The 24,108-nt window shown below is 38.0% G+C and overlaps 1 protein-coding gene across 6 annotated transcripts in view; it reads right to left on the minus strand.

Moving 5' to 3' along the window:
- Positions 1–10,517: 10,517 nt before the first annotated feature.
- Positions 10,518–24,108, minus strand: part of TRPM1 (transient receptor potential cation channel subfamily M member 1) — a 103,958-nt gene continuing 90,367 nt past the window's right edge. For all 6 annotated transcript variants that reach the window (XM_070571856.1, XM_070571870.1, XM_070571838.1 and 3 more), the window contains one exon: positions 10,518–12,407. In XM_070571856.1, coding sequence (XP_070427957.1) covers positions 11,135–12,407 — 1,273 coding nt within the window. In that variant the 3' untranslated portion in view covers positions 10,518–11,134. The remainder of the gene's footprint in view (positions 12,408–24,108) is intronic.

The raw sequence follows: 24,108 nt of genomic DNA on the forward strand, positions 1-24,108 counted from the left end.
CGGTCTGTCCCGCGTGTGATAAAGCCCCCTTGAAGGTCCCACACTTGAGAAAGATTTTCTTCCATCACCCCGTCTCTTGTCTTTGCGCAAAGCTTTGAGACAGGGATGTGCTACCAGTTGAGCTGACTGCTGATTTACATGGGACTTGCATGCGCTGTGGGGACTGTTGACGGATGACATTGACAGGCAATCCAGACTCCTCAATTTAGTTTATAACTTCTACCCTCCTTATTAAAATTTAATGTGGAAAAAGATATTAAGCAAGTTATTTTCCTTTCTTTTCTTGCACATCCTCATATGTAAAGATACCAGTGAGCAGATGAACAACCCAAAGCCCAGCAAGACTAAGGCCTTGTTGGTGTGGAGAGTTCTTCAATAGCCCGTGCACCGAATAATCTGCCCATTAATTGTAAAGAACAGACGAAATTCAGCATATCAAGTGCAGGGCACTTCAGAACTCAACATATTTCTGAATTGGAGCAGCCTTTGGTGGAAGGGGATTAGTGATGTTACATTTTGGTGAATCTATTAGTTGCGACTAGATCTTTCTTATGCTTTGAAGAATAAAACCCTAATCCAGTGTTTTATAATTAATGTCCCAAGAAAGCTCCAATGTGGCCATACAAACCATGATCATACTGGCAAGTGTCGCTAATGGGAACACCAAAAACTTTAAAGATTCAAAAGATTGCTTTTTTCTCTGAAAACAGTTTATCCTGGATTCAGAACCCTACTAACCTTTGTGGTTAATTTGTTTGAATAACACATGATTCTATTTTGCTCAGAAACCACAACTGTACTTTTAAAATCTTAAGTCCATTGGGTTATAGGTATTAAAAACACCTGTTGTGCACATACGTTTTAAAACTTTTATGAATAGCCTGTGATTTCTGTACATTAAATGGATTTTTAAAAACTCATAGAGGGGCCGGCCCGGTGGCGCAGCAGTTAAGTTCCCACGTTCCTCTTCTTGGCACCCTGGGGTTCACTGGTTCTGATCCAGGTGTGGACATGGCACTGCTTGGCAAAAGCCACGCTGTGGTAGGCGTTCCACGTATAAAGTAGAGGAAGATGGGCACGGGTGTTAGCTCAGGACCAGTCTTCCCCAGCAAAAAGAGGAGGATTGGCAGTAGTTAGCTCAGGGCTAATCTTCCTAAAAAGAAAAACTCATAGAAAAAGAGATCAGATTTGTGGTTGTCGGGGGAGGGTTAGAGAAAGGTGGTTGAAAGGTACAAACTTCCAGTTATAAGATAAACAAGTACTAGGGATGTAATGTACAGCATGATGACCATAGTTAACACTGTTGTATGATACATATGAAAGTTGTTAGAGTAAAGCCTGAGTTCTCATCATAAGGAAAACCCCCTTTTTTTGCTTTCTTTTTTTATTGTATCTATGTGAGATGAATCATTTCACAATATATGTAAGTCAAACCATTATGCTGTATACCTTAAACTTATACGGTGATGTATGTCAATTACATCTCAATAAAACTGGGGGAAAAAGGGATTTTTTTCCACAAATACTCTTCAAGCAATGTGTGGGTGTTTCTTTATACTTAAAAGACTTACTCTGTGATTTGGGTTTTGCTGTACAGATTTTCTCAGGATCTATAATTCTAATGTGACCATACAGTTGAAAAGTAGAACAGCTCTGGTGTCTAGATTTGTTATTGACCTAACCCTAAATTTTGTGACACTTTCAGATATCTAACTGTATTATATGACAGCCCAAGCTGTCATAGCAAAATATCACAGACTAGGTGGCTTAAACAATGGAAGTTTACTTCTCACAGTTCCAGAGGCTGGGAAATCCAAGATCAAGGTATAGGCACAGTAGATTTCTGGTGAGAGCTCTCAGACTGGCTTGCAGGCAGTGGCTGTGTCTTCACCATGGGGGGTGGGGGGGCGGCGCGGGGGGGGGGGGGGGTTTGGGCGGGGCAGGACGGATGGGGATGGGGAAAGAGACAATGTGTCTCTTCTTATAAGGTCACTAATCCTATTGGATTAGGATGCCACCCTTTATGACCTCATTAAACCTTAGTTATCTCCTAGAGTCTCTATCTCCAGATAGTCACATTGGGGGTCAGAGCTTCAACGTACGAATTTGGGAGGACACAGTGCAGTCCATAACACTAATCCTGTAGCCTCTTCTCAGTCCTGTTCTTGATACTCTGTATTTTTGGCATAGCTGACTATTCCCTTCTTTAGGCTCTAATGTCACTATTTTGTTTTCCTCCTATTTTTCTGACTCTATTTCCATTATTGGTTCTTCTATCATGGAGGACACTAGCATTCCCTACAGATCATTTGTTTTCCCTGTGAAAAGAAAAAAAAAGAACTAACATTTCTTGAATACCTATTAGGTGCTGGGTATATTATGCATTCATTCATTCAGTTATCAAACTTGTATTTTTTTTAAACATTGGCACCTGAGCTAACAACTGTTGCCAATCTTTTTTTTTTCCTCCCCAAATCCCCGCAGTACATAGTTGTATATTTTAGTTATGGGTTCTTCTAGTTGTGGCATGTGGGACGCCGCCTCAGCGTGGGCTGATGAGTGGCACCATGTCCGTGCCCAGCATCTGAACCAGCGAAAGCCTGGGCCGCCGAAGTGGAGCTCGCAAACTTAACCACTTGGCCACGGGGCTGGCCCCCCAAATTTGTATTGAGTGCTAACTCTGAGCTAAAAATGGTCCAGATCACTAAAAAAACAAAGTTCCTACTTTTCCGGCATTTTCATTATGGGTAGAAAGATATAAAAAAATTAATATATAACATGTGAGATGATAACAAGTGCCAAAATAAAACACGAGAAGGATGAGGCTTCTAATTTTTGATGGGAGGTGGGGTGTGGTCATGGAAGGCCTTTCTGATAGGGTGACCTTTGAGCAGAGGCCAAAGGGAGTGAAGGAGCAAGTCAGATGGAAATCAGGGGGAAGAGCATTGTAGTCAGAGGGGATAGCAGTACAAATGCCCTGAGGTGAGAGCCTATCTGATATGTTTGAGGCCAGTGAAGCTGAAGCAGCCTAATCCAGTGGAAGAGGAGGCCAGAGAGAAACAACAGGCCAGATCACACAGGGCCTGAAAGTTAAGAAGCTTTTGCAGTGTTTTGTTTTTTTTTTTTAATTAAGGTTATGAAAGTTAACATCCTTGTGAAATTACAGTTGTACATCATTATCAGTCATGTTGTAGGTACACCACTTCACCCCTAGTGCCCTCCCCCCACTCCCCTTTCCCCTGGCAACCACCGATCAGTTCTCTTTGTCCATATGTTAACTACCACCTATGAGTGGAGTCATACAGAGTTCGTCTTTCTCTGTCTGGCTTATTTCACTCAACATAATACCCTCAAAGTCTATCCATAGGACTATCCAAAAGGACTTTGTCCTTTTTTATGGCTGAGTAGTATTCCATTGTATATATATACCACATCTTCTTTATCCAATCATCAGTTGCTGGGCACTTAGGTTGGTTCCATGACTTGGCTACTGTGAATAATGCTGCAATGAACATAGGGGTGCATGGAACTTTTGGAATTGCTGATTTCAGCTTCTTAGGATAGATACCCAGTAGTGGGATGGCTGGATCATAAGGTATTTCTATTCTTAACTTTTGAGGAATCTCCATACTGTTTTCCATAGTGGCTGGACCAGTCTGCATTCCCACCAAAAGTGTATGAGGGTTCCCTTTTCTCCACAGCCTCTCCAACATTTGTCACTCTTGGTTTTGGATATTTTTGCCATTCTAACAGGTGTAAGGTGATATCTTAGTGTAGTTTTGATTTGCATTTCCCTGATGATTAGTGATGATGAGCATCTTTTCATGTGTCTATTGGCCATCCGTATATCTTCTTTGGAGAAATGTCTGTTCATGTCCCCTTCCCATTTTGTAACTGGGTTGTTTGATTTTTTATTGTTGAGTTGTGTGAGTTCTTTGTATATTATGGAGATTAACCCTTTGTCGGATAAATAACTTGTGAATATTTTTTCCCAATTAGTGGGCTGTTTTTTTGTTTCAATCCTATTTTCCCTTGCCTTGAGGAAGCTCTTTAGTCTGATGAAGTCCCATTTGTTTATTCTTTCTATTGTTTCCCTCATGTGAGGGGTTATGGTGTCCGAAAAGATTCTTTTGAAGCTGATGTCAAAGAGTGTACTGCCAATATTCTCTTCTAGAAGACTTATTGTTTCAGGCCTAATCTTTAGGTCTTTGATCCATTTTGAGTTTATTTTAGTAAATGGTGAAAAAGAATGGTTGATTTTCATTCTTTTACATGTGGCTGTCCAGTTTTCCCAGCACCATTTGTTGAAGAGACCTTCTGTCCTCCATTGTAGGCCCTCAGCTCCTTTGTCAAAGATTAGCTGTCCATAGATGTGTGGTTTTATTTCTGGGCTTTCAATTCTGTTCCATTGATCTGTGCATCTGTTTTTGTACCAGTACCATGCTGTTTTGATTACTGTAGCTTTGTAGTATGTTTTGAAGTCAGGGATTATGATGCCTCCAGCTTTGTTCTTCTTTCTCAGGATTGCTTTAGCAATTCGGGGTCTTTTGTTGCCCCGTATGAATTTTAGGATTCTTTGTTCAATTTCTGTAAAGAATGACAATGGAATTCTGATTGGGATAGCATTGAATCTGTAGATTGCTTTAGGTAGTATGGACATTTTAACTATGTTTATTCTTCCAATCCATGTGCATGAAATGTCTTTCCATCTCTTTATGTCGTCATCGATTTCTTTCAAGAAGGTCTTGTAGTTTTCGTTGTATAGATCTTTCACTTCCTTGGTTAATTTTATCCCAAAGTATTTTATTCTTTTTGTTGCAATTGTGAATGGGATTGAGTTCTTGAGATCTTTTTCTGTTAGTTCATTGTTAGCATATAGGAATGCTACTGATTTATGTATGTTGATTTTATACCCTGCAACTTTGCTGTAGTTGTTGATTGTTTCTAATAGTTTTTCTATGGATTCTTTGGGGTTTTCTATATATAAGATCACGTTGTCTGCAAACAGCAAGAGTTTTACTTCTTTGTTGCCTATTTGGATTCCTTGTATTTCTTTTTCCTGCTGAATTGCTCTGGCCAAAACCTCCAGTACTATGTTGAATAAGAGTGGTGAAAGTGGGCACCCTTGTCTTGTTCCTGTTCTGAGAGGGATGGGTTTCAGTTTTTGTCCGTTGAATATGATGTTGGCTGTGGGTTTGTCATATATGGCCTTTATTATGTTGAGGTACTTTCCTTCTATACCTATTTTATTGAGGGTTTTTATCATAAATGGATGTTGGATCTTGTCGAATGCTTTCTCTGCGTCTATTGAGATGATCATGTGGCTTTTGTTTCTCATTTTGTTAATGTAGTGAATCACATTGATTGACTTGCGGATGTTGAACCATCCCTGTGTCCCTGGTATAAATCCCACTTGATCATGGTGTATAATCTTTTTGATATATTGCTGTATTCGGTTTGCCAGAATTTTGTTGAGGATTTTTGCATCTATGTTCATCAGTGATATCGGCCTGTAGTTCTCCTTCTTTGTGTTGTCCTTGTCAGGTTTGGGGATCAGGGTGATGTTGGCTTCATAGAATGTATTAGGGAGTGTTCCATCTTCCTCTATTTTCTGGAATAGTTTGAGAAGGATAGGTATTAAATCTTCTTTGAATGTTTGGTAGAATTCTCCAGAGAAGCCGTCTGGTCCTGGACTCTTATTTTTGGGGAGGTTTTTGATTACTGTTTCTATTTCTTTACTTGTGATTGGTCTATTCAGATTCTCTATTTCTTCCTGATTCAGTTTGGGTAGGTTGTATGAGTCTAGGAATTTATCCATTTCTTCTAGGTTGTTCAATTTGTTGGCAGATAGTTTTTCATAGTATTCTCTTATGATCCTTTGTATTTCTTCGGTATCTGTTGTGATTTCTCCTCTCTCGTTTCTAATTTTATGTATTTGAGACTTCTCTCTTTTTTTTTAGTGAGTCTGGCTAAGGGTTTGTCGATTTTGTTAATTTTTTCGAAGAACCAACTCTTTGTTTCATGCTTTTGCAGTGTTTTGAACTGAGAATGACATGATCTAACTGACATTTAAAAATAATCATTCCCACTGCTGTAGTGGTACAGCATGGTAGAAGCTTGGAGACTAGTCGGGGATATTAGAATAGTCCAGACAAAGAAAGGTGACTGGTGGCAGTGGAAGAGGTTAGAGTGGTTATGTCTAATGTCTACAAAACTATGCCATTGCCTGGGACTATTAAGCAATTTAAAAAATATATGTCTTGAGGGGATACTCTGGGAAGATGACAGCAGCAGCATAATTGTTCTCTCTCCACGTAAACACAGAGAAAGCAACTATAAAGCAAAACCAGAACCCCATGGACAACATCTACAACAAATCTAAGTGAAACAGTATCCCCATGATCTCCAGTATGTTGGCAAGTGGGAGCAAAGACCAACAGCTCACAAAACCTGTGGTATCAGCACAGGGAATCAGTTAGGCATCTGGAGAACTCCAAAATAGCCAGGAGGTTTCCGCTGGAAGGGCCCGCTGGTCAGGTTGAGAACAGCAGCTGAAATAGGGAGGGGTGTTTGTCATCTCCAGTAGCATGACTGTGCAAGGGGCTCCTAATAAGCTCTGAAGGGACGGGAACAATGTGGCTATAGGAACTCTTGAAACTGACCTACCAGGGCTTCCTTAAGGGGCCACACCAAGAACAACCATTGGACACGGAAACAAAATTGAGCCAAACAGAGACAAAAGAAAGAGAAGGTCCAGAGAAAAATGGAGGACTAGAAAATCTCCAAAAGTAAGCTGACTTTTAAAAATTTTAATACTATACTGTAAAAACAGAAGAGGTTCTTTGTGAAATTAGAAAAGCAACTGCTTCCTTCAAAAAGTTTGAGAAAACCAGTTTCACGTAAAAATAAGCAACAGGAAAGTATGGAAGTCAAGGAAAATGTGAGAGGATAATAATTGCAATGGATTGAAACACATCATATATGTTGAAATCCGTGAGATCATAATGGTATATGTATATATTTTTTAAATCTATCAGTCACCTTCAGAGGATGATAGAGAACCAATTCAATATCTTGAAAACTGGCAAATAAATGGAAAAAATCAATCATTATCCTTGCTGTACAGTATGAACTGTACCACAGTGTAACAAAGCAGTAGGTGAAAGGAATCATCTCTTTATAAAGCATTCTAACTAATAAAAGAAAAAGAAATAATAAAATTTGAGTGTTAAAACCTCCTGTGAATTAATGGACATAGGCATTGAGTATCGAGAGCTGCTGACATCACAAAGGGAGACCAGTAGACATATGTGCCTCACGATGAAAGAAGCAACACCATTCAAATAGCCTTGCCCAAGGGATTGAACCTAAGCCTGAATAAACCTCTGAATTCTCCTGCCAACTTGTAGGAACAGTGGGACATGCAAACTGCACATGAATATTCAACCAGTAAAATTTAGACTGTGAGAAACTTCGCAAGACAAATGGTCCACATTCTTCAACAGATAAATTGTAAGGAAGGGAAAGGATAGAGAGGAAACCAGCAAATGAAAAAAAAAAAGAGCAAGAGACTAAAATATAGTGGTAAGGAACATTCAGGGGATAAAACTATAATGAAATGCAAGTGTAGTGATTTTAAAACATGTCTGCAAAATTTTAAACACTCCTTCCATATAGAACCCCTCCCTTTGAATCTGGGCTGGCCTTAGTGACTCATGTGTAACCAAGAAAATGTAATGGAAGTGACTCTGCATGACTTCTGAGGCTAGGTCATAAAAAATGATGACATTACCTCCTTGCTCACCAGGACACTCACTTTTGGAGCCCTGCACTACTATGTAAGAAATCTGATTTCTATGATGCCACCATGCTGTGAGGAAGCCCAGGCCACCTGGAGAGGCCATGCACAGGTGCTCTGGTGGAGAGCTCCAGCTGAGATTCAGATTGCAGCTGACAGCCAGATCAACTCCCAGACATGTGAGGGAAGATGCTTCTGGTTGATTTCAGCTTCTAGCTGTTGAATCACCTCCAGATCCAGCTGAATCTTCATGGCTCAAACACCATGGAATGGAGACAGTAGTGTTCTATAGCCAGTTAGTACTGGCTTGCAGCAGCCAATTGTTAGCACCTTTTCCCAGCTCCGCTTTCAGTGATGTCACCTGGGTAGTTTGAAATTGGTCGTGGTAGGAATATTTATAATGTGGAAATCAGCAAACACTGCAAACCAGGGGGCATTTCTGCTCTGCTTTGTCTGAATTCCTGACCCATAACATCCATGAGGATAATAAAACAGGATCTTTAAGCCACCTAGTTTCGGAGTCATTATTTTACAACTAGGAAGTGATTACTATAAAAGGACAGTGGTTACTTTTGTGAGGAGGAAGGTGGTTGGGATTGGAAGTTTTGAAACTTCTGGGGTGGCTGGCAAATTCTATTAATGTGGGTGGTGGTTAGAAGGATGTTCATCTTACAATAATTGTCATATACTTGTTTTGTGTGATTTTCTGTATTGGCTTTATTTTGTAATAAAAATTTCTTTGACTTAACCTTTTTTTTATGTAGGAGATGGTAGGATGATGACTTCATTTCTCTTTATTTCCAGTATATATCCAGCAAAATGCATTTTTTATATGGAATAACTATGACCACACTAACTGTTTAATTTTAAAATTTGGAAACCTAAATTATGGAAACATAGAAGAGCCTCATGGTGATACAGTATATATTCAGAAAATAAGCAATCATACAGTCTTAAAGGAGAGAGCCACTATAAAGAGGTCTTCTGATAGTTAAATTCTTAACTCCCCTTGATCATATTAAAAATAAGCTTATTTTAAGTTTATATCAAATATTGTATTTTAACATTTAGGAGGGTGCCAGAGTTTATGGGATATAAAAATAAAAACCTTCTTACTATGTTTCTTATTATGTTTTACATAGAACAGAAATATACTTCTAATTTATTTACTAAGACAATTTTATACTAAATGCTTTGAACATACACAATGTTCATATTTTAGTGTACTAGATACTGCTAAATTTGATCGGATTGAACATTAGTCCCTAACATTTAGCTCCACATATTTAGCAAAATTACAATGACATTGGAATAATAATAGTATAATAAGCATCCTGGCACAGACCCCAATATTTGAGTTGTACTGAGTTGGAAGAGTACATAAATAGTTATATGGTATGATTTCAGGTGCACGAGAAAGGTCCCTGCCACAGGTTCTAAAATTCCACCATTAGTGTATATTAATTTGGGTCTGTAAGACAAACATCTTCAGGAAAAAATCATATCCCTTTTAAACAACCTCGACAGGAGACAGGTGTCACAAATCTCAGTGAAATGAATGGGAATGGATTCAGGTCCCATACCTGAGGTAAGGTGGGAGAGACCTCAGAACAGGGGGGCTGTGTATGAATAGAGAATTGGAGAATTCCAAAGATAAGCTTTGCCTTTTCAAGACCCGCTTTGTTGAGCTGTCATAGGATCTCCAGCTTATTCTGAGAAATCTTTTTTTCTAGGATGTGGCAAAAGGCTGAAAGTTTTCTTGGCACCAAAAGCAAAGAATGAGGTAAATGTAACAGGTTAAGCATTGGGTCAAATAACACATGTAGCAGGATTGATTAAGTAATCTCAGTGTAGTGATATACAAATAAGCAATAGTTTTATTTATTAAATAACAGTTATCATTTATTAATTTTGAAGCCCCATCATCCATGCAATGGCATGCCAGTGCTTTTTGATGAATCCAGCCCTGTTCAGGGGTTCTAATCTATTAAAATTTCAGTCTCATTTAGACATTATTATCTCTGATCACCACCTTTTGCATAACCACAGTGAACTCTCTCTCCTTCTTCTCTCTCTCCTCCTTTGCCAGTTTATGGCAATATGAGAGTCTGAACTTTGGATGAGAATGGATGTGGTGGTCTCCTTTTTTGCGATCATCTCCCATTTCTGTCTCATACCCCACCCCCACCCCCATCCCGCAACCACCGCCAATTCCTGGATACCCTACCCAATGGTTCTTTCTGGGTGTAAGGCACTTCACCAAAGTAACAGCTGTCTGTAACTCCAGCCATGAAGCTGGCCTCTGTGTGTGCTCCACAGGCTCCCGGAGACCTCACAAGAGGTGCTCTTGGGGGATGGTGAGGGTCCAACTCTGACTTCTGTAAATTTTGGTGGCTTCTGCTTTAGCCCTTTCTGCACCTCTCTGCCCATATTGTATAGTGAAGAGTGGTGGTGGTAGGGTGGCCTTAAGAGTTCCTAGGGAGTGTCCGCTCTCCCCAACCCCTGCCTGGGGGGCCGAGCACTATGGTGGGTCTTTGAACTTACAAGTTGAAGCACAACACCTTGTGTTCTATATTGTTAATAGTGTCTGTGGTTCTTGACAATTTCAGCTGTGAATATGTATCCTTTAGGTTTTAGCCACTGCTTTGCACAAGCCATGTATAGCCAGAGGAACAATTCCTTTGTGTTTGCTCTCAAGGACTGTATGACGACAGGAAGATGCATATTGCATACTTTATTCTGACACATTAACAAAACTCTTGGTTGCCCTAAACTATTACAGTGTGATCTTTGACATAATCTTGTACTTTTTTATTCATTGTGCAATTTTAAGACATAAAACATTAAAACATAAAACAAAGACCCATGAAAAACATCGGATGTTTATGGTTCCTTTCCACTTCTGACTTCTTGCTCCTCATAATTTTATTTTTCTTCTCCCCCGCCCCTCCTTTTTTTCTTGTTTGCTTTCTCTTTAATTTCTCCTTCTTACATAGTTGTTTACTCCCTAAGTAACCTATTGGTGACATTTCTTAGGCTATTCGGTGGCCCTCAGAAATAAAAAGAGTGTAGAATCTTGCATACTGATTAAGTGATTTATCCCAATTGGAGTATTGTCTCTTTCATTTGATCCTATTCCAACTAAAAAAAACTAAGTTTACTAAAATATGCTACAAAAATACTACCTTAAGTTTAGTGCATTAAATTTTAGGTTCATCATAAGTGCAAATTGCCAAACATTTTAAATGAAAATGTTTTCAGAAATTGATGCTGTTTAAATTACCAAGATGTTACTCATCGGTGGTTTTGATTTAGTAATCAAAGAAACGAAACACATTAGCATTCAGTTTCTGTGGAAGTTTTCTCTTGCTTGGCCTTCTGTTCTTCCACTGTAATTCCAGACACAACTACTAAGTTACTTGCACTGCTGGCATGCCCAGATCTATCTAATTTTCCCTGAAAGCCTTTAGCATTTCTAGGATGGCCGTGTAAGCTTTTTGACCTTAAAGATGGGAATCCCAAAGTTTGGTCTGTTTTCACAGACAGTAAGTTTTCCTTTCCAGTTCTGTCAGTAACAGCTAGAGATAAATGAGAAGTTTGAGGGACTGCTTCAGAAACACAGTTTTCATCTTCGGTATCTGTAAATTGTTCTTTCCGCTCAGCTTGCATTGCAGCTTCTGACACAATCAAAGGAATATCCGTGCTGTGAGAACGTGTGATCTTTCTAACTTGGTATTTCCATTCTGTAGTCCATTGCTGAATTGTAGAGGGGCCTGCTTGGTCCGTGACTGTACTGTACTCTGCACTCCAGTTGTTAGCCCCTCTGACCAGCTTTCTTCCACGGGAATATACAAAGCTTCTGGACTTCATTGTTTTACACGCATTGAGCGTTTCCTCGGGGTAATAGCGTGTCATTTTTGTTTCTTCCAGAGGATAGGAAATAGTGCCTTCTATCTCTGTGGTTTCCACGGTTAGCTGAGTGTTTTGAAAATCTGATTTGTTCTCTCCGTTCTTAACATCTGTTTGATTTAAACTTGGGGAAATAGTTTCTTCTCTTCTGGAGTCTGCCCGCCTTTCATCATCTTCAGCTGAAATCCCAATATCTGGACCTAATTTCGGCTCTGAGGTGTACTTTACGTTGTCGAATGCAAGTCGACTGCACTCTGGCGTTGCTGGCGTGCTTGTGCTGGATAGAAGGTGAAGGCTGCCCTGACGCTCTGGTACCAGATGTGTTTTTGGGTCCTTCTCTTCCTTCATACGGAAGGAACCGGCTTTTTTCCTGAATCCTGTCCCTGGTGGCTTGGAGACAGAAGTATCCTCACACAACAGCTCCTCTCCATTAAAATGATATCTACACATGCTGTAGCCGTCGGCGCTGCTGAGGCTGCTCTGCCTTAGAAGAAAAGTTGCATCGCATACAGAAGAAGCTCGGGACCGTGTCTGTATCAGGTCGGACCTGTCAATTCCTGCAAGATTTTCCAGAGCATTCACCATTCTGCTAGATAATTCTTCTAGTTGGGAAAGTCGAAGGTCAACAGTCTGTAGGGAAGTTTTCATAAAATTTTCTCGTTCATTGATTTCTTCCAACCTCATTGACATATTTTCAACCCTGGTGAATACAAAGGGATAGGTTTATTAAACTGAGATTAATTAAATATTAAAAGCAAAACTATGATATTGCTATACAATTTTTCAGTCTTTTGAGAATCATGGAACTCACTGGGCATATTTTCAAACTTCATGCATTCCTAATATAACTTCTAAAAATTACTGTGAGGAGCATCAGAAAATGATAGAAATACAGTTAACACATGTAGTACTATTTACCATTCATTGCTCTACGTGCTTTACGTATTCGTTAATAAGTACTCACTGAGGTGCTATTCTAGGCTTGTTTACTACTTACAACGGCCTTATGAGGTAAGAACTATTATCATCATCCCATTTTACAGATGAGGAAATAAAAAAGTCACGGAGAGTGTGAGTAATTTGGCCAAGGTCACACAGCTGGCGAACAGTGCAGCTAAGATTTGAATGCACACAGTGCAGCTCCAGCATTTGCTCCAGTCTTTGTCTCTTAGCTGGTACATCACATTGCCTCTGATAATAAAGCAAGATACTAGCACTTAGGTTTCTGAGTTTTGACTACAGCTGTCGGCAATTAATGGTTATGATGACAAAATAAATAAATTAAACTCCTTATTTGAAGTTCAGGGCATTCAGAAAATGAATTGTTAATAATTAAGTTCATATTATCAGATAGTTTACCTAAGGGACATGAGGTCCTTTAATTGTCTAAAGAATAGCAATAACTTTAAATTGCTCATTATATTTAATAATTAGTGTTGCCTTATGGGGTTGTGAGAAAGAAAGATCATGGCAAATTATAAATATCTGCTGTTAGATTTTTTTTTTAACTCCTAGAAGATCAGGCAACAGCCTATGAAACTGTAATGTTGCCTGAACTAAAACCTACTGGTATAGACTATGTTTTGTGTTTCAAGGATAAATATAGTGGGGGAGTCTTTCAACTGGTTCATGAAATTTAACTCTAAGAGGCAGCAAGGCATTCCCAGGACCTAAAACTGTTGTCTACAAGTTGAATTTGTGCCCGGGGTGGCCAGGGCAGAGGGGACCCTGGTGCCAGCTCGGAGGCTCTGGGCCCTCTAAACCGGGCGTTGTGGCAGTCTGTCCCAGCAAGGTCATTCCTGTGTGAAGGCAAACACTTCAGTCTGCTTTTGTTATGCTCTGGTTTTCTATCTTTTCACAGAAATGTACAGGCAGGCTGTAGGGTCACCCAGTTTGCACTGAGTCTGCTTCCAGCAGGTCTTTGCTACCCTCTCGACAACTCCTTATAAATCCCCTCACCTGTTCTTGCTTTCCTCTTTTCTACTTCCTGATCATCTGCTGCTTTTCTTGGCACGACGTTTCTGCTCTCTGCCTGACTACATCTCCCGTGCTGTCCTCACTCTGCTGCTTCTGCAGCTACCTTGCCCTACATTCTCCCAGAACTGCTTTTGCTAATGCTGTTCTTCTGCTGGCCACATTGACAGCTGCGCTGTGATGTGTGGGAGGGTCCTTGGCTTCTATTCTTAACTCTTTTCACAGGGAGAGGACTATTTATATGCCCTTAGGAAACCACATCATTTGAGCAGGAAGGGTCTGGCTTCCTGGAAGTTTGCCACCAGGCGGACCAAATTCACCAAATTCACTGTGTATGAGAAGTCCTGACTTCCTTCTTTTAAAGTTTCCCTACCATACATACTGCAGGTTCTAGCGGTTCTCTCTCCTTCTACATTTCAGGGACAAAGAGAAGAACTTTTCACTATGAATTTTCCATTACTTCAACTAAGACTTGGTTTATCTCTGTGAAATGTGTCTCCTTGCTCACTTCAAATCTGTTACCCCCAAGGATTCCTTTTGTGTTAAGAACCACGCTGCCTCTGTAACAGTCAAACTTGCAATCTTTTATCAAATACTACATTTAACGATAATGCAGCTGTGCAAACTTTTGAAAATAAATAACCTGGTGAAATATAGATAAGTATCTTTCCTCTCAAATATTTTATAATTCTCTGCTTCTTTTTTTTCTCCTGTATTACCTAATCCAGATAACAGCATCACAGGCCACTCACATGCAAGAAAGCAACTTCAAAGTCCATCTGATTCTTTAGTCTGCCTTACACCTCTCTGACCCCCCCCTCCCCTGCATTGAATAAGTTACCAAGCTCTGTGGTAGGACTCCTCTTTAAGGAGTCTCTTAAATCTCCTATCCCACCTGCCACTCCCTCAGCTGAAGCTGTGAAAGAAACAATGCTTCATGATGTGGCCTAGGTTAAGAAAAAATGTCAGATGCATATTTCAAGCTCATCGTAAACAGCTGCAGTGTGGAGACAGCACATTTTAAATGGCTATGCCAAATCAAGGGAAGTTGTATTGAGTTTTCATAGTATGTAGGAAAAGAGAAATAAAAAAATAAGTGTAAGTTCACATATATCTGAAATGATTAACAAAAAGGACAAATGAGGAAATATCTCCTATGCTAGCTATGTTTTGTGACTTCCCACAATTACTTAAAACATGTTTCGCAAATCTTGATATTCATACAAGGAGTGATTTCCATTTTAGATGGGGAAAGACAGGCTATCTAGGAGACAATTTGACAAGAGTCCCACATCTGTTTACACATTGAGTGGCAGGAAACACATAAGAGAAATCTATCATTTGTGACAGAGCTCTTAGTGAGATATGAGATTTCCTACATTTCGAGGTCTTAATTCTTCTCTCCTTTCACCACAGAGTGAAATACTTTTCAGCACAGCACAGAATACAAAAGTATTTTAGGTCCAAAGTGATTTACTTGGCTTTCCCATTAAATAAAGTTGATTCCCTCTTAAGACATATTTCTAATATGTCATATTTCTAATTTCATCTTTTCTTTTTAAAATTATCATGCAGTAAATTGACTATTTTTTCTTTTGGTGACAGTTCTTTGAATTTTAACCCATGTATAGCTTTCTATAACTAACATCACGATCAGGATCCAGAGTAATTCCATCACCCCCAGAACTCCCTCGTGCCACACCTTTATAGTCACTCCCTCCCCCACCCCCAATCCCAGCAACCACTGGTAGGTTCTCCATCCCTATGGTTTCATCTTTTTCAGAAGGTCAAGTAAATAGAATTACACAGTAGGTAAACTTTTGAGACTGGCCTCTTTCAGCATAATGTCGTTGAGATTCATGCAAGCTGTTGCATGTATCAATCATTCATTCCTTTCTTTTGCCAAGTAGTATTACATGGTATGGGTGTACCACAGTATCTGTTGAAGGACATTTGGGTTATTTCCATTTTTTGGCAAATATGAAAGGATCTGCTATAAACATTTGTATACAAGTTTTGTGTGAATATAGGGTTTTTAAAAATTGTTTTTATTGAGATATAATTGACATATAACATTGTGTAAGTTTAAGGTGTACAACGTACTTATCTGATTGCAATTTACATATTACAATATGATTACCACTGTAGAGTTAGCTGACACCTCTCTCATGTCACATAATTATCATTTCTTTTTTGGGGGTGGGAAAAATTAAGATCTAGTCTCTTAGCAGGCTTGAAGTTTATAATACAGTATCGTTGACTATACTCACTATGCTGTGCATTAGATCTCCAGGACTTATTTATTTACTGGTTGCAAGTTTGTATCCTTAAACATCTCCCTAGTTCCCCTACCCTCTAGCCCCTGGTAACCACCATTCTATTCTCTGTTTTTATAAGTTTGGCTTTTTTAGATTCCACATATAAGTGACATCATACAGTATTTGTCTTGCTCTGTCTGACTTATTTTACTTAGCATTATGCTAAGTTCCATCCATTTTGTCACAAATGGCAGGATTTCCTTCTTTCTTATAGCTGAATAATATTGCATTGTGTGTGTGTGTGTGTGTGTATACGCCACACATCTTCTTTATCCATTCATCAATTGACAGACACTTGGTTGTTTCCATATCTTGGCTGTTGTGAATAACGCTGCAATGAACATGGGAGTGCATAGGTCTCTTTAATAACCTGTTTTCATTTCCTTTGGATATACACCCAGAAGTGAGATTGCTGGATTGTATGACAGTTTTATTTTTAGTTTTTTAAGGAACTTCCATACTGATTCCCATAGTGCCTGAACCAATAAGTTTTAATTTCTCTAGGACAAGTACCTAGGAGTTGGATTGCTGGTTCATATGGTTAAGTGTATGTTAAACACTATAAGAAACTGCCAAACTGTTTTTCAGAGTGGCTGACCATTCTATATTCCCACCAGCAGTGTTTGAGAGTCCCAGTTGCTCAGCATCCTTGTCGATACTTGATATTGTCCACGTTTTTTGATTTTAGCTATTGTAATATGTGTGTAGAGGTTTCTTATCGTGGTTTTAATTTGTGTTTCACTAATAACTAATAATGTTGAACATCTTTTCATGGGCTTATTTGCCAAAACTTGTCCTTTCTGGTGTGTCTATTCTAATTTTTTGCCCATATTTTAATTGGGTCATTTTTCCCATTACTACTGAGTTTTGAGAGTTCTTTCGATATTCTGTACACAAGTCCTATATCAGATATGTGACGCCTATGTTTTCTCCCAGTCTGCACCTTGTTTTTCATTGTGATAGCAGTGTTTTTTGCAGAGCAAAAGTCTTTCATTTTGATGAAATCCAGTTTATCACTTTTTTCTTTTATGGATCATGCTTTTGGTATCGTGTTTAAGAATTCTTTGTCTAATCCCAGGTCATGAGGATTTTCTCCTATATTTCCTTCTAAAAGTTTTATGGTTTATGTTTTACATTTAGATATGATCCGGTTTTGGTTTCTGTATGTGTCAAGGTCCAATTTTTGCATATGAATGTCCACCTGTTGTTCTAACACCATTTGTTGAAAAGACTATTCATTCTCCATTGAATTACTTTTACACTTTTGAAAAAAATCAGTTAGCCATATTTGGGTGAGTCTCCTTCTGGGCACTTTATTCTGTTCCATTTATATGTGTCTATCCCTTCACCATTACCACACATAACCAACATTACTATAGCTTTATAGTAAGTCTTAAGATTAGGTGGTATGATTCCACTAATGTTGTTCTTCCTTTTTGAAATTGTTTTAGATATTCTAGTTCTTTTGCTTTTCTAGTTAAATTTTAAAACTAGCTCACCTACATCTAAAAAGTATCCTGCTTTTGTATTTTGATTGATTGGTATTATGTTAAATCTATAGATCAATTTGGGGAGAAATGGCATCGCTACCATATAGAACAAGGTATGTTTCTTCATTTCTTTAGATCATCTTTGATTCCTTTTACAAACATGATCTACATACAGATCCTATACATGTTTTATTAAACTTATGTATGAGTATTTCATTTTTATTGGAGCTTTTGTAAAGTTGTACTGTTTTAAAAATTTTGGTTTCCGATTATGAATTGCTGGTATATAGAATTAAGATTGATTTTTGTGTGTAAATTTTGTATTCTGTAGCCTTGCTAAATTCACATATTACTTCTAGGAGGTTTTTGTATGTTTGCTTAGTTTTATTTTTTAAAGATGTTATGTGTTTTTTCTACATTAGCAATCATGTCATCTATAAATAGGGATAGTTTTCTTTCTTCCTTTTCAAGATCCATGTCTTTTATTTCTTTTTCTCGCTTTATTGCACCGGCTAAGACTTCTAGTACATCATTGAATAGCAGTAGTAGAGTGATAATCCTTGCTTTGCTTCAGTTTTAGGGAGAAAGCACTCAGTCTTCCATCAAATTAGCTGTAGGTTTTTGGTAAATGCCCTTTAACAGATTGAGGAACAGATGTCGAATTTTGTCAAATGCTTTTTCTGCACCAATTTATATGATCATGTGTTTTTTCTTCTTTAAACTGTTCATATGGTGGATTACACTGACTGATTTTCAAATGCTGAACAGCCTTTCATTACTGAGACAAACTCAGCCTGGTCATGGCTAGATTCAATTGCTAATACCTTGTTGTGAATTTGTGTGTCTATGTTCATAAGGGACGTTGGTCTGTAGTTTTCTTTTTTAGTCCTCTCTGTCTGGTTTTTGTATCAGGGTAATGCTGGCCTCAGAAATAAGTTGGGAAATGACTATGTCATTTACTATGGATTTTATAGTTGTTGTTCTAGGGATTATAAAACAGTAACATTTCACAGTTTACTTAGCATCAGTTCAATTGGAATGGAGGGACATCAACACAATATAGGTCAATTTTCTGTCCACTTCCTTATGCTCTAGTTGTCTTATACATTACATCAACATGTACTGAGAACCCCGTCAGACAATATTGTAATTTTTGCTTTCAGCTGACAAGCATATTTTAAAGAATTCAAGAGGGGAAGATTCATCTTTGTATGTACTATTTCTGACATTCTTCCTTCATTCCTGATGTGTCAGGTTTATTTCTGCTATCATGTTCTTCTGTCTGAAGAATTTCCTGTAGTAATTCTTTTAGAGCCTGTGTGCTGGCAATGAATTCTCTTAGTTTTCCTCTGTCTGAGAATGTCTTCATTCATTCCTGAAGGATATTTTTTTGGATATAGAGTTTTAGTTGCTAGTTCTTCTCCTTCAGCTTTAAAAACATGGTGTTACTTCCTCCTAGTTGTCATAGGTTCTGATGAGCAATCTGCTGTTCCCCTATTCAAATTGCTATTCCCCTATAAGTAATGTGTCATTTTTCTCTGGCTACTGCCATTTTTTTCATTGTCTTTTGTTTTCAGCAGTATTTAACATGTGTCTGGGTGTGGATTTCTTTGTGTTAGTCCTGCTTGGCATTTACCAGATTTCTTTAATCTGTAGGTTTATGTATTTCACCCAACTTGAGAAGTTTTCAGTTATTATTTTTCAAAATATTATTTTCTTCAACGCATTCTTTCTATTTTCTTCCTGGGACTCTGATGACACAAATGTTATAACTTTTGTTTTTGTCCCACAGGTCCTTGAGGCTCTTTACTTTTCAGTCTATTTACTCTCTGTAGTTGAAATTGCGTAATTTCTACTGATGTATCTTCAAGTTTACTTATTTTTTCCTCTGTCATCTCTTATGCTTGAGCCTATCCAATGAGATTTTAATTTCACTTATTGTATTTTTCAGTTCTAAAGTTCTCATTGGTTCTTTATGTCTTCTATTTTTTAACCAAAACTGTCTATTTTTCCATTCATTTCAAGATTCTTTGCAATTTTGTTCAAGTACTTTTATAATAGCTTCTTTAAAGTATTTGTCAGACAATTCCAATGTCTGTGTTATCAAGATAACAGATTCACATTTATTGATTGTCTTTTTCCCAGGTAAGTTGAGATTTTCTGGATTCTTCATATTCTAAACTATTTTTGATTGTATCCCAGACATTTTGAATAATATGTCATGTGACTTCAGGTCTTGTTTAAATTCTATGGAGGTTGTTGATACTTTTGTTTTAGAATATGATTAACCTGGTTAGGTTCAAGCTGCGAGTTCCAGCATGATTTCTGTGGGCTGTGATTCCAATTTTAGTTCAGTTTTCAAAGGCTTTGCAGTGCTTTTGGGATCTGTCCTGTGTGTGTGCAGCCCAGTGATCAGTCTGGGACCTTGGTGGTGGTCTAGTCCTTAGTTCAGTACTCAGTGCCTTTGAAATCTTTCTTCTTTTTTAATATAGGCATTTACAGTTATAAATGTTCTTCTGAGTACTGCGTTTGCTGCATCCCATAAGTTTTAGCTATCTTGAGTTTTCATTTTTGTTTAACTTGAAGTATTTTCTTTCTTTACTTTAAAAATATTTTAATTGTGGTCAAATACACATAACATAAAATTTACCATCTTAACCATCTTTAAGTGTACAGTTCTGTAACATTAAGTACATTCACACTGTTGTGCAGCCTCAAAGTATTTTCTAATTTCCCTTGTGAATGATTCTTCCTTGACCCTTTGTTATTCAAGACTGTGCTGTATAATTTTCACATATTTGTAAATTTTACAAATTTTTTTTTGTTAATTTGTCATTTTATTTCATTGTGGTTGGAGAACACACCTTGTATAATTTCAGCTGTTTAAAAATTTATTGAGACTTGTTTTATGGCCTAACGTATGGTCTATCCTGGAAAATGTCCCATATGTTCTTGAGAAGAATGTGTGTTCCGCAGTGGTTGAGTGTTCTATAGATGTCTGTTGGATTGAGTTGGCATGTAGTATTGTTCAAGTCTTTTATTTCCTTGGCAATCTTCTGTTTAGCCATTCTATCATTAATGAAAGTGATGTTGGAATCTCCAACTATCATTGTAGAACTGCCTATTTCTCCCTTCAATTCTGTCAGTGTTTGCTCCATATATATTCATACATAATAAGGCTTTGCTATTAGGTGCATGTCTATTTATAATTGTGATATCTTTTTGATCAATTGACCATTGTTCAATGTCCTTCTTTGTCTCTAATAACAATTTTTGTCTTAAAGTTTGTCTAATATTAGTATAGCCACTCCAGCTCTCATTTGGTCACTCTTTGCATGGAATGTATTTTTCTATCTTTTTACTTTCAAAGTATTTGTGTCTTTGAATCTGAAGTGTCTCTGCAGACAGCATACAATTAGATCATATGTATTTTTAATATCCATTCTGCTAGTCTCTGTCTTTGATTGGACAGTTTAATCCATTTACATTTAATATGAGTATTGATAAGGAAGAACTTTCCTCTGCCATTTTGCTATTTGTTTTCTGTATGTCATGTCTATTTTTGTTTTTCAATTCCTCCGTGACTGCTTTCTTCTGTGTTAGACATTTTCTAGTGTATCATTTTAATTCCCTTGTCATTTCTTTTATTGTACATTTTTGAGTTATTTTCTTAGTGGTTGTCCTGGGGATTATAATGAGCTTCTTAATTGATAACAATCTAGTTCAGAGTAACGTCAATTTAATTTCAAAAGTATACAAAAAATTTGCTCCTATAAAGCTCCATTCCTTCCTCTCCTACTCTATGCTATTATTGTCACTAATTACATCTTTATACATTGTGTGCCCATCAACATAGACTTGTAATTATTGCTTTATGCAGTTGTCTTTTAAGTTATATAGAAATTAAAAAGTAGTTACAAACAAAAAATACATTTATAATGTCTTTCATACTTACCTATGTAGTTAATTGCCTTTACTAGTACTCTTTATTTATTCATGTAGATTTTAGTTATTGTCTGCTGTTTTTTCATTTCTGTCCAAAGACCCCCTTTGGTATCTCTTCTAGGGCAGGTCTGCTAGTAACGAATTCTCTCAGCTTTTGTTTATCTGGGAATATCTTAATTTCCCCTTCAGTTTTTTTAAAGATAGTTCTGCTGGATATAGAATTCTTGGTTGGCAGTCTTTTTCTTTCAAAACTTTGAATACATCATCCCACTGACTTCTAGCCTCCTTGGTTTCTGATGACAGGTCAGCCTTTTAGCTTATTGAGGTTCCTTTGCATGTGATGAGTTGCTTCTTTCTTGCTGCTTTCAAGATTCTCTTCCTTTGGCTTTTGACAGTTTCACTGTGATGTGAATAGGTGTCACTCTCTTTAAGTTTGTTTTACTCAGAGTTCATTGAGCTTCTTGGATGTGTAGATTCATATCTTTCATCAAATTTGGGAAATTTTTTTTCTATTTTTCCTTCAAATATTCTTTCTGCCACTTTCTCTCTCTCCTTTCCTCTTGGGACGTCCATTATATGTATGCTGTTATGCTGATGGTGTTCCACAGGTCTCTGAGACTCTGTTACTTCTTTTATCTTTCTGTTCCTTAGACTGGATAATCTCAATTGACGTCTTCAAGTTTTCTGATTCTTTCTTCTGCCTGCTCTAATCTGCTTTTGAGCCTCTATAGTAAATTTTTCTTCAATTATTGTACTTTACAACTCCAGAATTTCTGTTTGGTTTAAGTTTTTTTTTTTTTTCTCCTAAAGATTGGCACCTGAGTTAACATCTGTTGCCAATCTTTTTTTCCCTCCTTCTCCCCCAAATCCCCCAGTACATAGTTATATATTCTAGTTGTAAGTCCTTCTTGTTCTGCTATGTGGGATGCCACTTCAGCATGGCTTGATGAGTGGTACCTTGTCCGTGCCCAGTATCCGAACCAGAGAAACCCTGGGCTGCTGAAGCAGTGTGCATGAACTTAACCATGCAGCTGTGGGGCCAGCCCACTCAGAATTTTTTTTTTTTAAATGAACTTAACCACTCAGCCATGGGGCCAGCCCCCTCAGGTTTTTTTAAAAAGAATAAATTTTATCTCTTCATTCATATTCTCTATGTGGTGAGACATCATTCTCATACTTTCCTTTAGACCTTTAGAGATGGTTTCTTTAGCTCTTTGAACATATTTAAAATAGCTGATTTAAGGTCTTTGTTAAGAAGTCCAACATCTGGGATTCCTCAAGGCCTGTTTCTATTGATTGCCTTTTGCCCTATGTGTGGGCCATACTTTCTTGTTTCTTTGCATGTCTTGTAATTTTTATTTAAAACTAGGCATTTTAAATATTATAATATTGCAACTCTGTAAGTCAGATTCACTCTCCTCCCCAGAGTTTGGTATTTTTTAAAATTTTAGTTATTGTTGTTTGTTTAATGATTTTTCTGAAATAATTCTGTAAAGTCTGTATTCTTTGTTGGGTGTGCCCACTGAAATCTCTGTTCTTTTAGCTTAGTGGTCAGCTAATGATTGGATAGAGACTTCCTTAAACTCCTTAAATAAAAATATCTCCTAGTCTTTACTGAGGGGCTCTATGTATCCATGTCTTCAACACTGAGTTAGGCAGTTTACATCTTTGTCTTAGCCTTCCCTTCCTACTTGCACAGAGACTCAAAGTCAACTGTAACTGAGGACTTTCAGCCTTTTCAGGTCTTTCCTGAGCATGTGCACAGCCCTGTGCATGAACATGGCCTTTTAGATTCCTGGGAATATGTTAGCTTTTCAAAGCCCTGTGGCCATCTCATTTCTCAGCCTTTTCTCCCAAGCTTTTTGGTTAGTCTGTTGTTTGTTCCAACTCTGGTATATATCACCTTAGGGAACAGGGACTAAAACACTTGCCTGTAAATGTTTGTGACAAATACTCCACGTCTGCCCCCCGGCTGGCAGCTTTAGCACTGAGCCAGTTTCAAGTCAGGGGGCATTAAGACACACTTTTTAAGCCAGTCTTTCAGGGAGCCACCAGACAGGACAAAACAAACTGTTGTAATTCTTTATGGATGCTGTCCATTCTGCCTCCACTGGTACCAGCAATTGAGGCTGTTATTTTCAGGGCTACCACTGAGGAGGGGGGAATGGAACTGGGTAAACTGAAATGCCATAAAGCTCACTTTTTAAAAAAACTGAGATTCAGCCATGTTTCTGGAATAAGCACTCCACAGATTGCTGAAAGACTTTGGTTAATTTCCAGAGTTCTAAAAAAGTTGATTCTGAAAATTTCTGCCAGTTTTTTTTCCATTTATAGAGGGATGCAATTCCAGAGTTCTTTACTCTATCATTTTTGTTCATTTCATCTCCCTCAATGCTTTTTGTAAGGAGCAGAACCACACGTGCATACACGCACATGCAAACACACACACCCCGACTGGAGGTGAGCCCTTGACTTCATAAACAACATTATGGGGTTACTTTTCCAAGTTTCTCCCTCTCTGCAATCTTCCTGGTATTTCTAGTTCCCTGGAGCTCCCCCTTTCCATCCCCCAATCAGAAATTTGGGGCTTTAATTAATCCACTCTGCTGTATGCTTCCACAAGTATGCCCACTTCCAGGGCCGAGTGCAGGAAGACAGAGAGAGAGAAAAAAAG

Source organism: Equus przewalskii, chromosome 1 (assembly GCF_037783145.1).
Source record: "Equus przewalskii isolate Varuska chromosome 1, EquPr2, whole genome shotgun sequence".
Lineage (NCBI taxonomy): Eukaryota > Metazoa > Chordata > Mammalia > Perissodactyla > Equidae > Equus > Equus przewalskii.